This window comes from Neopsephotus bourkii, unplaced genomic scaffold (genome assembly GCF_033783945.1).
Source record: "Neopsephotus bourkii isolate Nb327-2 ecotype Australia unplaced genomic scaffold, CSIRO-AGI_Nbou_v1 NB_1417, whole genome shotgun sequence".
NCBI classification, from domain to species: domain Eukaryota; kingdom Metazoa; phylum Chordata; class Aves; order Psittaciformes; family Psittacidae; genus Neopsephotus; species Neopsephotus bourkii.
Genome location: NW_026901894.1, coordinates 196,913 through 213,456, shown reverse-complemented (window position 1 = coordinate 213,456; position 16,544 = coordinate 196,913). Strand labels below are relative to the sequence as shown.

Genomic DNA, 16,544 nt, shown 5'->3' with positions numbered 1-16,544 from the left:
TCTCAACCTATTGGAATTTAGATGAATCACTGATAATACATTTAAAGGCTGGTATTTAAGTGTTGACATCTGAAATCTGTGGTTTAAGCGTCACGTTACTGAAGAACATGTAAAGCAAAAACCCAGTGCTCGCTTTATTTCCACTTTTATTGTTTGAATTCTGGCTGGGATCTTTTCAGTGCTTTGTTTTCATTTTTATTGCTTGAATTCTGGCTGGGATCTCTTGAATACCGGTGGCTTTTTGACATGAGATTGAATGCTGGCTTGGGAACATACATTCTTTACCAGAGCATCTACCAGTTCTCACCACTGGTGAAAATCAGGACTAACAGTTGTGTCTGTTGGCTTAATGTGGGGGGTACTACAGAAAACATCAGCTGGATTGCTGTGCTATTCAACTGTATTCTGGCAGTTGCTAATGCAAGTTTTTGCTTTCAAGTAAGAGGTTTAGTGCTCTGCAGTCAGTGTCAGGCCCTGCTGCACATGAAGAAATGGGCAAGAGCCCACCCTTTCCTGGGCGAAGGAAAATGCTCTGAAAGCAGCTTCTTTTTTCATTGGGGGTGTTCAGTCTTGTGGACCAGACTTAGAAGTAAATTACTGAAACCAATCCAAATCCCCTCACAGATGTGCTCATGTTCCCTTGGGTTCGAGGAAGTAAACAGCATTAGGGAGTAAAGCAGAAGTGGTGAATGGGCTTTGGAGTGAAGCACAAGTTGTCTTTGGTGGTCCCAGTCAAGATATACTGGGGATATTCCACAGAAGAATTACGTGCTGCTTGGAATCCAGTAGTCCTTAGACTGGGAAGTGTGAAAGCACACTCGCTCACCCCTGCCTGTTCTGTGGTCAGTGCCTTACTGGACTTTGAATCCCTGCTGCCAGACTCCAGCTCCATACTGGATTTTCCAATAGCTCATGGTTTCATCTCCCATTTTGGGGTGATGGCCTTTATTTCTTCCAGGGATGTGGTCTGTGGCACAGACCGCTTAAAAAACAACCAAGCAACCAAAAATACGTGCTTCTGGTTATCAAATTTGCCAACTTTCTTATATCCATATGTGTTTTTTAGGGACCAGACCGAATTTCAAGCCCAGGACAGGTTTAAGTTGATGTAAGCATATGCCCACAGTTACTGTACTAATGAAAAGAATATACTGGATGGGCAGGCTCACATGTGCCTCTGCAGATCAGAACAGAAGCAAATTGGAAGTCACCACCTCTGTGGTTCATTTTCTCATGACTTTATTTAAGTTGAGTGGTTGAACTTCACTGTGGAAGGTATTTAAACCAAAGCACTCCACTTCCTATTGGAACAGACAGGAAACATTCCCCTTCTTTACAAGCATTGCTTTTAGCTGCACTGAGGCTGAAGCAAGTGCTCTCCTCCCCCTTCAGATGTGTTTGCAGTGCTAGGCTGTAGCCGTGGAGTGGGCCAAGCTGTAGCAGACTGGTCTAGGTTAAAAATAGCTACATGGGAGGGAAGCTGCTTCAGCCAGCACCACTGTTGAAAGAGCTGCTCCCCAAATTACACCCTAGTAGTAAGTCCTGGTTGAGGGTAGAAGTTTTCAAGCCACACAGCAGGCTTGTAGACTGGACATACGAGCAGAGCCTCTTCCCTTGGTTTGGTTAATGTTAGTGGGTTTAAGTAGCTTGCATTCAGAGGCATTTCAGGTTTCTGTTTCTAGCTGGTGCAATGTATCACCAGAAACGCACTGATCAGTCTACCTTCTGATCTATTGATCAGTGTTTCTGCCTGTGGGCAGTAATGCTGTCTAGTTTGGGCATTGAACAAAGACTGAGTTTCCAGCAGCTTCATGTGTTGATGAGCTCTTAATACTGCAGTCTCTTTCATGTTCAGCAACTTCCAAGCAGCCTTTCAAGGGCAGGTTGGACACAGGGGCTTGGAGCAAGCTGCTCCAGTGGAAGGGGTCCCTGCCTGTGGCAGGGGTTGGAGCTGGGTGAGCTTTAAGGCCCCTTCCAACCCTGATGGTTCTGTGCTTCTGTGAACCTAGGCATTCTGCGGCTTCTGAAGGGGTCTGCAGGTCAGGTTTTTCCAAGTCTGGTTTTGTGAGGGGTGTTGTAAAGCAAGAACATCAGTGCTATGCTGTACATCCCCTTATGCTTCCCTTCTGATACTGCGCATCACTGCCCAGGAAGTGGATGTCTAACAGAACATGAGATTTAATGAAAGGAGCAAATCCAAATATTCACAAACTGAGCCTAAGCTGGCCATGGTGCTGCTGATGTCCTTTCTTGCCCAACTTCAAGCTATTGATCCTCTCCTCCCTCTTCACAGTCTGTCAGTCCCTGCTGCTTCAGCACACTAAGCAGACAGACAAACTGCTTCCTCAGAAGAAGCACTCTTTTGGTTTGGTTTGGTTTTTTACTTTATTATTACATCAAAAGGGCTTTCTAAAGATAGCCTGTGAGTGAAAAAGGTGTGTGTGAGAGGGGAAAGAAGGGTAATATATCTCTCTTCCTGTTTTTGCTTGGACCCTCTGCAGTGCCATTCATGAGGTCCCACAAGATGCTTGCTGAACAGGCAAAGCACACTGAAGGCCTCCTTGCCTTTATTTCTGACCATGGGCTGTGTGCCCTCAGCAGTGCTGCCTTGTGGTCACCAAAGTGCTTCAAACCCAAACCCTCCTTTCCCTCCTTTTCCCTGCACCAGTACCCACCACTTTCTTTTCCCCAGTGGTATTTTTAACTGATGGTTCCAGTGTCCCTAGGCGGAACTACTCAAGCAATCATAGGAACATTGCAAAAGCAGGGAGGGCAGTATTAGAGGAGGAATGAGCAGCCAGGAATTTCAGGGAAGGGCAGGAACTTCTTTGAGAGCCCAGCTTTAGAAGGCAGTAAGTTTTGTAAAGATACCTTTAATGTGTCTCTTCACTTTGGAGCTAGTTTTGGGATAGGGTTGTTGAGCCAGCCTTGCTTGAATGAGGCTGGGACTCAACCACAGAGCTGGGAGAACTCCAATGGCTTGGTGCTGCTGAGAGCTCCCTGCCCTCTTCTCCCACCCGTTGTGTGTTAATTCCTACCCTCCAGCCCAGTCCCGCTTCCTTCCTGCAGCTGGTCCTGGTGTCTGGATGCTTCACAAAGCCAATCCTGCTTGTTAATTCGGTTGCAAAGTACCTGCTTCTGTTCTGCAGAGTTAGTTTGGGACTTTAAGAAGCAAAGGAAGGAAGTGGGCATGAGTGGATGCAGGAAAAGCCCTTTTCTGTGGCACCAGACCATTACATTGGCCTGCGTGCATGACTGAGCCACAACCCAAGCGCAGTTCTGTTGTGAAACAGTGTGAGAGTGGTTGTTTCTGCTCTCACACTGCAACCCAGCGATGGCACTGATGCGTCCTGCACCAAGGCTGAGTGATGCCTCTGGGCACGGTGTGGTGCAGCTGTGTCAGAGATTGATGAGTTCTGTTAATTCAAGCTTTATTCCCTGTTTCCCCCAAAGGGGCAGACAGTGCTCATTAAAAGCTCCATCGTACTCGGTGTAAGGCTGCTCTGAGGTTTTCTTTGCACGTGGAACTCGTATTAGGGGCAGCTCTTAAGCTATAATTTGAGGGTGTAATTAAGTTTTAGTGGGCAGCCTCTGGAAAGCAAGACTCCAGCTTTCCTATAACTTTCACCGAAGAAGAGGCTGACGTGTTATTTATAGTTGGCTGTATTTATCGTGCTGCTTACTCATTATTTCGGTGAAACTGATGACTATGAAAGTACAGTGACCAGAGAATGTAAATTCCTGGGTTTGTAGTTACCTCTGCTTCATTCCTGCTGGTGATGAATAGAAGTAGACATAGAAAAAGTTGACAAGAACAATGTTTCCTAGTTAGTTTTCCGTACGTTACATTCCTGAATGTTGAGGAAAATGAGGATGTGTTGGAGAACAGCCTTCCCAGTTTCTTGCCGTTAATATAGCTTTGAAAAGAACAAATTAAAAGGGTTATTTGTTTGATTTTGTGTATGTTTTCAAAAGTGGGTTTAATGCTATGTGTAGTTACCATAATTTGGGCCCGATCTGGAGTGCCTGCTGCTTAGAGCCCATGAACTGTAGACCTGGTGTGTGCTGGGACAAAGCCATAGGGATTGGTGGTCAGCAGATTATAGGGTGCATGGGGCCCTTGTGAAGCTGACAGTGCCTCTTGTCAATCTGAATGCCTTTGTGTCAGCAGGGATGCTCCATGTCTTAGAAACTGGCCACATGTACCTCAGCCCTCTTGATGGAGATAGCTCATTTTTGTTTTTCCTTCAGGCTCATTCTAGCTTCCAGAGCATGCTGAGCCTCTTATTAACTGAAGGGAAAAAGTGAAGGGAGAGGGGAAAAAAGCACTGGTTTTACATTTATTTTTATGGTTTGGTTGACCTATAAATTGTAGCAGCGACTGCAAGACAAGTTAGGTCATGAAGAGCAAGTAAACGCTGATCCCACTTTATTATTATCCATGATGTCCAAGCATTGCTCAGACTCTGTGCATCTGTACCACTAAAGAGGGGTGCAGGTGTGTGCACGCAGTTACTTTCCTTTTCAGAGAGAGATTCTTGTCTGAAGCCCAGTTTGTGCCCAGTTCAGGGGAGCTGAATGTGCGTACAGGCAGTGTGCAAGGGAAGTGTAAGGTGGTGCTGCTTCTGCTCCCCAGCCCCAACTGCAGCGTCCTGAACAGACACAGGAGGAGAGCAGCGCTAGGAGGTCCTAGGTACCATAATGGTTGATGGAGAGAGATATTCAGGAGCCAGACTGGAAGAAATGATCACGTTTCTTTGCTACCTCATCTGATGTAATGTAGTTTGTTCTCTCAGAGCTATATTCAATAGTGTAGCCCAGAATTAATGTTTCAGAAAGCCATGGGTGTATGGATAGTCTTTCTGATGTAGCAGAAGACACCCTCATATTCCCTAATAAAGTGAGAAAAGGAGAATAAGTCACAAGCCATAAATACTGACCGAAGAGTTAATAAAAGGAATCTATTTTTGTCATTACCAGTTGTTAATAATAATAATAATAATGATAATCATCATCATTATCTTATGACTGGGAGGAAAAGGAGGAGGAATTCCTACACAGAGTTTTCAGTGTTTTGTTGGTGTTGTCATGGTCTCTGTCACTTGTCATTTGGCTGGAATAGCACACGGGGGGTTTTGCCAAAGAAGACAGACAGTGCTAAGCCTGTCCTGACAGTAACCAGAATTGGTTTTGCTGCTGTGGAGAAGTTGAAGTCTGCTTCATCTTCTTCCACTGAACACGAGCAGTCGCAGACTTGGCCTCTGTACAGCTGGAAGTCTCGGAGATGGCAATTGTGCGTGCTGTAAGGCCAGACTGTATTGTTCAGTGCAATTCCAGCTCCTGGCTTGTCTTGCAGAGATAATTCTGTATACTAGCGCAGTGGAAAACTGAAGACAGATTGCTTTGGAGCTGGTCTGACTTGAACACACTGTTTGGGACAGTTGCTCACATACCTGCTGATGGTTTTTTCCACCCCAGACTGATGAGTATTTCAGTCCTGCTGTCAAAATACTTAAGCAGCCCTTGCTCACAGCCACTTGTCCCTGTTCTGCTTCATCTGAAGAGTTCTGCCAGTACTGCTTCCAGCAAGCGGGACTGGAAAACTGATGGAGACGATTAAAAGTGATGATAAAGGCTACTTTCAATGCAATATTCCATAGCCCAGTTCAGTTTCCTTGATTGAGCTCACGGTGTTGCCCCAGAAAACAGTTGTGTAAGCACAACTCCCTGGGTGAATGGAAAATGAGTTTTCAGGAGGTATGAGCAATGCTAAGCTGCTGTGTCTTTGCCTCTAAATACGGAATTCCTTTTCCACCCTTCGTGGCTGCTGGCCGTGCAGTGCCTGCTCCCTCTCTCGGTGATCCTCAGTGCTCATCTGCCTGCTCAGTGATCCAGCTCAGGTTGCTAATCCGGCAGAAGCCAAGCCAGCTGATGGAGGGAGGAAAATGATCTGTATTTGACAGCGCTGGGCTGTTAGGCTCCCCCATTGCTGTGAAGCTTCACTTGGCAGCACAGGTTACTTAATCTGACATCGCTGCCAGCATCGATTCTTGTCCAACCGGGGTTTTAGGCAGTCTTCATTTCTTAGTGCTTGTGGAATGTCGGGAGGGGGTGACTGCTGTCTGTGCGGAAAAATCCAACAGAGTCTGTAAAATCAGGTGATCTATAGCAATGGGGAGATGGTAAGGACAGCAGAATGGGGAAGGGCTGCAGCCCCATCTCTCAGTGCAGTTCCCATAGAGGGAAAAGGTGGAGTGGCTTTTCTTTGTGGGCGGCATTTGTGTTGGTTTGGTTTCCTGTATTTTGGGTTTGTTTCCCCATCAGTGTTCGGGCTTGGATTCCACCCTCCCTCTCAGCACACACAAGTCCGGTTCCCTGTGTATCCTGTGCATACGCATAGCACACGCTGTGTTTTAGGTAAAAGCCCAGTCTGAAGCTTGAAGCACCAAGGATTACATCTTCGGAGGGAAGAGGGGGGAGAATCGCTGCTGCTCCTCGCACTCCTGCCAACCCACTCGCTTTTTCTGCAGGGCTGTTTTTCTTACTTTGCCTGCGCTTCAGAGCATTAGCATTTAAATGACCCCTGCTAAGTGGTGATATCAACACCTTGCTGATAGGAAGAGGAGAGGAGACAGTTTGACTGGGTTTTGTTTCTCAGCCACTTCTGTAAAATGCGATAAAAAGAGCAGTTCCAGCCGTGGATTCCCATTTCCAAATGTTCTGACGAGTACCAAGCTGGGCAAAACTGTTTTTCTCCTCGTTTTTTTGCCTCAGACCGAAGTGTGGTGTTTGAGGAACCAGCAGGAATAAGGAGAAGAGGGTGAAGCTTCCACTTGTGAACTTCCCGGGATGTTTCTGTGCCCTGGGCTGTGGTGACTCTGAGGTGCTGCTGCATAACTCCACGGTCCTTTTGCACCTTTCACCCCAATAAGTTACTTCAGCCTCCTGGCCTGAGTGTTTCCTTGACTTCAGTGATGTGTGAAAGCACTTACACAGACAGAAGCCGCACGTGTATACTCTGTGTTGTCTTATCCTGTCACCTAGAATATGGGCTATCCTCGTGTTTGTCTGAAAAGCAGTAGCCAAATACAGCTCTAAAGTGGATAATAGGCTGTTCGTTCATCATCCCATCAGTTTTTCTCTAGAGGGGGACGGTTGTATGAGCATCTTCCACCTTTGCTGAAGGTGGGTATCTTCCACCTTTGCCCTTTCCAGCGCAGTCTCAGAAGCATTGGTTGCAGCGAGGTGGTGTGACAGCTTTACCTCTTGGCATCTATAATTCCAGTGGGTCCACTATAGGACAACATTTGAGTTGTCCCCCGAGCAGCCAAGCCTTGCTGTGCACTGAGTGTTGCCACAGCCGTGGTTTAGATTTGGGGTATCTTTGGTCCTTGTACAGTCATTTTTGCACAAGGAACAACATGTGATGCCCTAGATTGACTGCTGCTCTTATCTGTTGCTTTGGAAAGTGTGATAGTAGTAGAAAATGTTTGGTCTAATAGGATGGTTATCTTTCCCCTCAAGTCAAAATTTGCTGTGTTTAGAAAGCCTTAAACTGTTCAGTTATTGCTCTATATTAGGCTAAATGTATGTTTTCTTTTGCACTGATCTCCAGGTAACTGATTGCCAGTTATCTTAGGCTGGATGAGAGCTGTGTAAATGTTAAGAGAGCTGCTGCCTAAACGTTTTGTTCCAGGGCTCAGATGTTCTTTAAATCCCTGGGCTCAGTCATGGAAAAGATGCACCCGATTGTAGCCTGTTGTGAAACATCTCTGCCGAAGCTGAGCCTGCCCTTTGAAGCTCTCCCAGCTTGCGACCACCCCACTTGTTTGTCAGGCAGACACAGCACAGGCTTCAGGTCTACTTGCTGCATTGCCAAAGCAAGCACCTGGGTGCAAAGCAGATGTTAAGGCTATGAAGCTTTGCTGGCACGTGCTGTAGAAGGTTGCTTGTATCCACGCACATCTGGGGGATGACAAACCCCGTTTGTGGTGTGTTCTTGTTAGGGTTTAGCAGAGTGCTGCAGCATGGAAGGCTCCTTTTGCAGGAATGGCTTTCTGCTGAAGGTGGGATGTCCTGCAGTGGGAAATGCTCCAAACAGCAGGTTGAGGGGAATTTTTTCCCCTTTTCAAGGCACTCATCAGGATGCTTTTTGTGTGCTCATTACTACCGGCTGCACAGATAGATGTTGTAGCATAAACGAGCTAAAGCCATGAAATCTTAAGAACAAAATGATGTCACTTTTCTAATTTGAGCTAGGCTGTAGCCCAGTCTGTGCTTGGGTACCTGGTATAAACTGTGCCATCATTACCTTCAGGCAGGAGTACTGCAGCTCACAGCTGGCAGTGAAGGATTTCAAACCACTGTGATGCTCTTCCTGTGTTTTCTCCCTGATGGTTACAAGCAAGCCCAAAAGCTGCTCTCCCTGAGACTGGTCCTTCTTGAAAAGAGGCTGTAAATAGACAGTACGGTCTCTGGAGAAGGCACACCATGACTTGTGTGTGAGCAGAATGGGAAATGCAAGGTGGGAGTTACTGCTGTAGCAAAAGAGGGGGTGGTGGTGAAAATGTTCGTTCTGGGAGTGAGTTGCATCAGTGTTCCAGGTGAGAAAGGGACAGGGAGGAAGGAGGAGGACCCCTTAAAGCATTCTTTTGAATGGTGGGCTGCCCAGCCTGGAGCTGCAGCCAGCCCTCTGAACTAGAACTGAACCAGCTTTCAGAGACACAAGCAGTTAAGTAGGAGATGGATATATGTATCTTTTGTTTGCTTGTTTGGTTAAGTGGTGTTATAAAAAGAAGTTAGTTCTCTTGGATGCCATTTTTACCGTTGCTAGTCTCTTTCTTCAGCTTGCTTTTTAGTGTAATCAGTAGTTCTGAAGGTAGTTATTAGCTGAAGGACGACTTGCAAATTGTGATAGTGGGTTACAGCTTTCAGCTGCGCTTATTTGCTTTTCCCTTTCCCTGCTTAGTATTTGGCCTCCACTTTCCTGAATATAGCAACATGCTGTTGCTTCTGGCTTGCTGATGAGACACAACAGTGTGTATGTATCAAGGGGTGTCCTGGCTTCAGCAGTAGCAGTCATTTTTCTGCTCCTCAGTAGCTGGTGCACTGCTGTGGGTTTGACTTTCAGCCTGGGAACAGCGCTGATAACACCGATGGGTTTAGTTGCTGCTCAGTGATGTTTACTCTGACCAAGGACTTTGTGAGCCTCCTGCTCTGCCAGGGAGGAGGGGAAGCCGGGAGGAAGCAGAGACAGGACACCTGACCCAAACTGACCAAAGAGGTATTCCATATCACAGCACGTCATGCCCACTATATAAACTGGGGGCAGTTACCCGGAAGGGTTAGATCAGTGCTCGGTCAGGCTCGGTATTGGTCGGTGGGTGGTGAGCAGTTGTATTCTCTCCCCTTGTTATTTCCCTTATCATTATTATTATTGGTGGTATCAGCAGTGATTTGTGTTATACCTTAGTTACTGGACTGCTCTTGTCTCAACCCATGGGAGTCACATTCTTTCCCTTCTCCTCCCCATCCCTGTGGGAGCCAGGGGGGAAGAAAGGGGTGGGAGTGAGAGGGCGGCTGCGTGGTTCTGATTTACAGGCTGAGCTTAAACAACAACAAGGGGGAAAAATAGGAAACACCTAAATAAAACATGAAACTTGTGGGGTATTGAGCAACTGGGAACCAAGTGTTTTGGAAGCTACAAGGAAAGGAAGAGCATCCCACTGGAGGTTGAGTGTATAGCATGGCCTTACAGAACCTGAGTCAGTAAGTGACATTCTTGAGCACATCATTGCCTTTCTCTAATGGGTTCCTTCAGCACCTTGGGTCTGGGCATGTCCAGCAGTGTGTGAATTTTAAGAGCAAAAGAGCCACAGGTAAGACCACGCATTCTGTTAGCATGAGAGTGACATACTGTATGGATGTGATATGGAGCTGGTGCAAGACGGTTTTGAGCTGCTGAGTAAATGCAACCCTGTGGATAGAAAACCAGGGGAAATTCTTTGCCTCCCTTTGAAGAAAACCTGTTCCTGACTTCAGAAGGGCAGGATTTTGGTCTGCGTTAGTCTTAGCTGCACAGCAGCTTTCAACCATGCTGACAACTGTGACATCAGTCTGAATGATGGACACTGGAAGTAAATAGAAGCTTTTTCAGGCAACAGACTACATATTATAGCATAGAGACAGAAAGTGCTTAACGTGTAAACCTTTATTGCTTAATGTATAAACTTTTACTGCTTTGTACCAAAGACTTCTCTTACCTACCTCATGTAGGATGCCTGGGCAAGCTTTAACGGTCAAGAGGAGCATGTTATAGAGAAATCTGATGTATTTCACCTGTCGAGTGTTTCTTCACTTCCTCCTTTTTCCTCACAGAAGTTGGCACAAGTATTCTGAACAATACCTGAAATCAATGTCGAATGTTCTTTACCAGTGACTGAGCTGTTTCTGTTCACAGCAACCTGTTAGTAATTGACTGCCTCTTACCGCGTGGCTGTCTTTGCACTGTGTGGATGGGGTCCGGGTGTGTGTGGGGTGTGTGGGTGCAGAGGTGAGGAGGGGACGGGTGTTTTAAAGCGTGTCTTCTCACGTGCAAGTTTTACTTTTGCAGACGATATCAGAAACTGCAGAAGATAATGAAGCCCTGGTAAGAACCCCATCAGCTCCTCACCTTGCGCACTGCCTCCTCTGTTGCATGACTGGGTTCAGACCCTTTCACTAATCTTTATGCAGCTCTGCTTATTCATTCAGCGAGTCTTCGACCTTCTCTGTTTTCTGCTCTTTGATGCCTGATGAGATTTTCTCATGAATTTGCTTTGCTTATGGACTGAGTGCTTCATTTCTGTCACTCCTGCAGGGCCCGCTGCTGTGTCCGAAGTCAGGCTTTCCCTTTGGTTTCGGTGTTAATTTGAGCAAGCAAAAGGGTTCCCAACCTTCCCCAGTTCCCCCCTTAAATTTGTCTGGCTCACATGGCTGATAGCAGGCAGTTCTGATTGTCAGTGGGATGAAAGTACGACCCATTGTACCAGTTTGAGTTCCTGTTATTCGCTGGTCCCAGGTAATGCCAACTGTTGCAGGTAACTGCATAAAGGCAAACGGTGCTATAGTAAAGGGCCTCATATCAGAAAGTTCTGAAGCATGCTTATTTCCATGATGATGATTTTAAATCATCTTTGAATTGATCTTCTGTGTGCTTCTAGTCAAGCATGGGCTTTGATAAATTGGGACCCCAAGAGATACTCCAATATCTTGATTGGCTTGGAAATTTGACATCTCAAGTATAGCTAAAACCCAAGGAGCCAAAGGAACAATTAATCAGCTAACCACAGATCTGTCACTTAGAGCTTGATGTAGTTTATCACACAGGAAACGCCGCTTCCCATCTGAATCCACGCTAAATCATACTTTCACAAAGTATAAACCAAGTTCTGAAACTTTTCTTTTTAAACCTAATTAATACATTCCGAAGAATAAATTTGGCAGCAGACTTGAATCCTTCCTCTCCTTTTGCTTACTCAACCTAGTACAAAGTAACTTGTTTCGTAATAGAAAAGTTCAGATCCAGGGGAAAACGATTAAAATGGTATGAGGTCTTCAGAATCCTTGGCAGCATCTCTTCTGCTGAGAAGAGGCGCCTCCTGTGCATTTGGATGGTGCGGTTTTCCTCACTGCTGTGGAAATGGTTCTGTGTGGACAGACAGTTCTACTCCTTCAGCATCTCTGTGCTTCCAAATTCCGTTATCCTGCAGGCTTCTTTCTCTACGTTACATTCTGTGATTGCTCTCAAGACAGCACTAAAATACTGACTTGGAGTTGGATTGCACCCTGGGTTTAGGACCTGATCATACTGATGTGCTGCATTAACGCAGTTTAGTTTTGGTTACTCATGGGAACAGGGCATTACCCACTTGAACAGGATTCTTACTCCTCAGTGTAGGTATAGCATATCAATGGGTACAGTAGTAAAGAAAGTGTATGTGACTGAAGTTTATTCTAACTTTGGAAGTTAAATCCTGCCAGTAAGCTTCAGTTAGCGTTGGGGCACATAGGTTGATAGTTTGATTTCCATCAATAGTACATGAAATGGTACAGTTCAGATAACAAACTCTTCAGTTTGGGACCTGTACTGAAAAAGGTACCAGGGCCATTGGTCAGGATGCGAAGCCAGGAGTTGTGGAAGCCGGCCTGTTTGCACACTTTGAAAGTGAAGTGTATGCACTAGTGTGCTGTGCGTGTGCTTATGGAACACCCTGACTGTTTCTCACCCATGTATTAATGGGAAGAGGTCAGATGAAACAAGAACTACTAAAAAAACCCTCAGAAGGTATACAGAACTAAACTAACCTTTAAAACCTTGCAGGCTCCACCTGCTGTCTTCTTGACTGAAGAAACTTAAAGAAACCAAGTGGTAGCAGCAACCACCAGTTACTTTTAATGCACAGGATGCCATATTTCATCTAGTGGCCAGTATTCCATTCTAGCTTGCACCTCACTTAGTTAAAACCTGATTTTCACAGAGAGCCCTTGTTTAACGGCTTCCTCTACCGAAGGAAGTTCCTCTAAAGTGGGAGCTTCTTTTTCTGTGCCCTTTCAGTTTTAGGGGTTCCTGAGCTGTTTCGGGATCTTATTTATTCCATGTTGGTTAATACTTGGCTGAAACAAAGAATTCCCATGAAATGCCCTTCGCATTGCAGAACCAAACTGTGGTCAAACCATGCTGACTGGAGAGTGATGGTTTTCCTGCATAGGCAGTTATTCCTGGTCTTTTAAGAAACGCTGATCCATTTAAGGAAATTACCCTAAAATGGGCAAAACTGGGAGTTTGAAAGGTGGGGAATAAAAGAAAAGGTAATTTTAATCACATCTTCATGAAGAAACGATGTATAGTATTTCCTCCGGTCTGGTTTCCCATGCAGACAAATGCTTAATGTACCTTAAAGTGGATTTAGTCATACTCCATGATAAGAGTATCCAGACTTATTCAAGAGTAGTTTCAGTTCTGTTTAAAATCTGCAGCTTGTTTTGCTTAATCAAAGTTCATTTTGGAGCTGAGGGAGGCCCCAAAGACAGGCTACAAAGGTATTCCAGGTTTTTGGGATGCAAAGGGTTTAAAATCAGTTGGGTTGATCACTTGTAATGAGCAGGGTGAAACTGCATCACAAGGAGGTATTTCAGTGCTGCTTGGCATGATAGAAGAAATCCATGAGTCTGTGTCACAGTGTGGCAGTTGAGTGCATTTCCTGTAATCATGAGAAGATAGGGGCAGCCACCCCACGGGTTGTTCAGTCCTTTTCAGCTGTACTGAGCACCAAGTAGGTGCAAATTGCCCCTAGTTTTGATTTGATTTGATAGTGGCTTAGCTTCACCCTTGGAAAGGTTATGTGAAGAAAGAAGGCAGTGTAGAAGCAATGGAGAGGAGCCGTAGCAATAAAAAAGGTGCGCGTTTGCACTGTGCTCACTGAGCATCCTACTGCATCATCAGTCTTCATTTCAGACTTAGGTTCTTGCCCCCATGGCTTTTGCAGAGCTCTTGTCCTGTGATGATTAGATACATTCTGCTGCCCTGTTTAAATTTATTCATGGCCATTTATCCTTGACAGCTCTATCTTAAAAAGCTGATTCTACTCTTTGATGTTGGCCTCAATGATGTCAGGCTTTTCAGCTGCCCAGTACTGGGCTGTGAGCACAGTTCCTGCATGATAAGGGAGTTAACTGCTTCCTTAACTGCTGCGCAGGCTGCTATTCTGCTGTTGCCTCCTGCCCAGTTGAAGTTACTCCCTTCTGCAGCCTTCCTAATGCACAATTAGAGATCAGCTTTGGCTCTGTTTTGACAGTGAAAAATGGTTTGTTTTGAAGATGTACTCTCTTTGGCTTCTAGTCCTAATGGGCTGGTGGCTGTATCTTGGTTGTGACAGACAAGCAGCAGTTAATTTCCAAGTTCTCTTATGCAGCTTCTATCATATCAAGCACGTGAGACAGTCCACTTAGCTTTATACGGGCTTATATGGCCTTTTTAATTTTGTCATGACAGATGAGCCTGAGTAATTACTCTTGATTTAACGAATCATTTTAACAGGCAAGTATCTTTCAATAGCAATAAAATAACTCTTTTTGGTATATGTGTTAAACATGGAGAGAGGGTTTTTTTTTTCCCTTTTTCTTTATTTTTTTCCCCAAATCATCCAGGGGATTTGGGTGCTCAAGTGCCATTAATGTATTTTGATAAGAAATCCAAATTGCTTTAGACATCTTTCAGAACACCAGACATAGCTATATCCATACACATATATATGTACACCCCAGGATTGCTTAACACACATGATAAAAAGACGGTTTGTGATGTGGAAATGGTACTAGGAAGGCAAGTGAGAGGCTGGTGTGTAGGATCCCCGTGTATGGAGCCCACACCGAAGAGCCCTGCAATGTTGAGGAGGGGTTGTACAAGGAGCTTGCCTGAGAGCATAGATCATTATAATGTCAGTGGCGGTGAGAGATAGGAAATTGCAATTACACAGTGTATCTTTCCCATCACTTCCCCCCCGGCTGTGCTGACAGACATCCCAGAGCACCTTCAGGAGGAATTGCCTTCCAACTATGAAGGTGTTTTGCCAGAGCAGCAAGGGTTTGGTACTGATTGAGCTGCCACGCTGTGGGTTACACTAAAAAGGCTTTCTGAAGCAAGAGGCCACATTGCTTTGGCCATTTTTTGTGTGACCGAAGCACTGGGATTTGAGTCCGTCAGCCCCTGAGAGTCTCACTTGGATGAACAAGCTTTGATTCCCTTGAAATCTCTAGCGCCTGTTCTGTCTGCTGCTCTTAACAGTGTGTGTGTGTGAGTCTGTCTTGAAATAGGTTGTTTGGAAGCCTGTGTCTACCTATCTGCTTGTGTTTAAACAGCGAACAATGAATCAACGCCGCTCCCTTCCCCCCCCAGAGCCTTTAATCCTTATCTTGCTCTAGTTACCCTGGAGATTGCTTTCCTTTCTGGCTGTGCTATTCCTGATGCTTTATCCTCTAAGCCTGGCTTTTGACTTTTGCAGTGCCACTTAGTGTATACACGTGTGTGCAGGTGCATGTGTGTAGCTGTCTGTTTACAAAGTACCATGTCCTTTTTGGTGTCCTCAACATAAAAAGGACATGGATCTGTTGGAACAAGTCCAGAGGAGGCCATGAGGATGATCAGGGACTGGAGCACCTCCTGTATGAAAACAGGCTGAGAAAGTTGGGGCTGTTCAGCCTGGAGAAGAGAAGGCTGTGTGGAGACCTCAGAGCAGCCTTCCAGTATCTGAAGGGGGGCTATACGGATGCTGGGGGTGGACTCTTCATTAGGGACTGTAGTGATAGGACAAGGGGTAATGGGTTAAAACTGAAACAGGGGAAGTTTAGATTGGATCTAAGGAGGAAATTCTTTCCTGTAGGGCAGTGAGGCACTGGAATGGGTTGTCCAGGGAGGTTGTGAATGCTCCATCCCTGGCAGTGTTCAAGGCCAGGTTGGACGAGGCCTTGGGTGCCATGGTTTAGTGTGAGGTGTCCCTGCCCATGTCAGGGGGTGGAACTTGATGATCTTAAGGTCCTTTCCAACCCTAACTATTCTATGATTCTACATACTGTGTACGTGTATGTAGTGCTGCGGGATGTATAGGGTTGGAGCATTTCTCCCTGCTTGAATAGTCCCAGTGCTGCACTTCCCTCTTTGCTCTCGTGTCACTGGAGGGACACCTCGTGGGGTGTCTGAGCGCTGAGACCTGAAAAGTGCTTCCACCTCCCGCATCCCCAGTGGCTCTGTCATTGTCACATGTACTAAGGCACGTTTATGTGTTAATACCAAACGTGTTCTGTTTCCCAGTTCCCCTTCCAAAGCTGTGGAGGAGGCTGGATTAATGGGCAGGATTCATCAGTAGTTTTAATGAGAAGAATACATGAGACTCTTGAGTTGAGGTTAGTTCAATTCCTTTGCATTCCAGCCACTGCTGAAGGTGAATATCTACATGCAGGTTTAATACGGTTTAAGTAATCTCTCGGAACTATACCCATTGTTAGCAGGGATTAGCTTTCATATTCAGTTTATAGCAGAGTAGTTATGTGCTAAATACAGGTTAATTGAGTGCATTTTTAAACAATATGAGGGAAGATCTAGAGGAGATAAACTGCCTGCTTAGTTTAATGCTGGACAGGATATTTTTTTATCTACTTTTCAACCTATATGACCTAGCTTTTTGTATCTTTTTTATATCTTTTTTCTTTGCATCTCCTTTAGTCCGGCTTCTTAAAATACCAGAATTTCATGTGTTTGGGAAGTATTCTGCCATGGGGATGCATGAGAATTGGGTACAAGTTTTTAGAAGGAAGCCTTTCCTATGGGTGCTGTTTGATTTATTTATTCATAAACAAGCATCGCATGCAGAAGAAATGGATTGGGGAAAATGGCAGGACCAGAGCTCATTAAATTTCCTGCAGGGTGTTATTGTTGTCTTGTTATGAAATCCTGGGTTAGCTGGAATGCAGATGATGACAGTTCAAGTCTAATTTAATTCTTACCAGAC

At 45.4% G+C, this 16,544-nt stretch overlaps 1 protein-coding gene across 2 annotated transcripts in view; it reads left to right on the top strand.

Annotated features, from left to right (window-relative positions):
* Positions 1–16,544, top strand: part of ELMO1 (engulfment and cell motility 1) — a 223,971-nt gene that overhangs the window by 34,190 nt on the left and 173,237 nt on the right. For both annotated transcript variants that reach the window (XM_061367972.1, XM_061367971.1), the window contains one exon: positions 10,613–10,648. In XM_061367972.1, the coding sequence (XP_061223956.1) occupies positions 10,613–10,648 (36 nt within the window). The remainder of the gene's footprint in view (positions 1–10,612; positions 10,649–16,544) is intronic.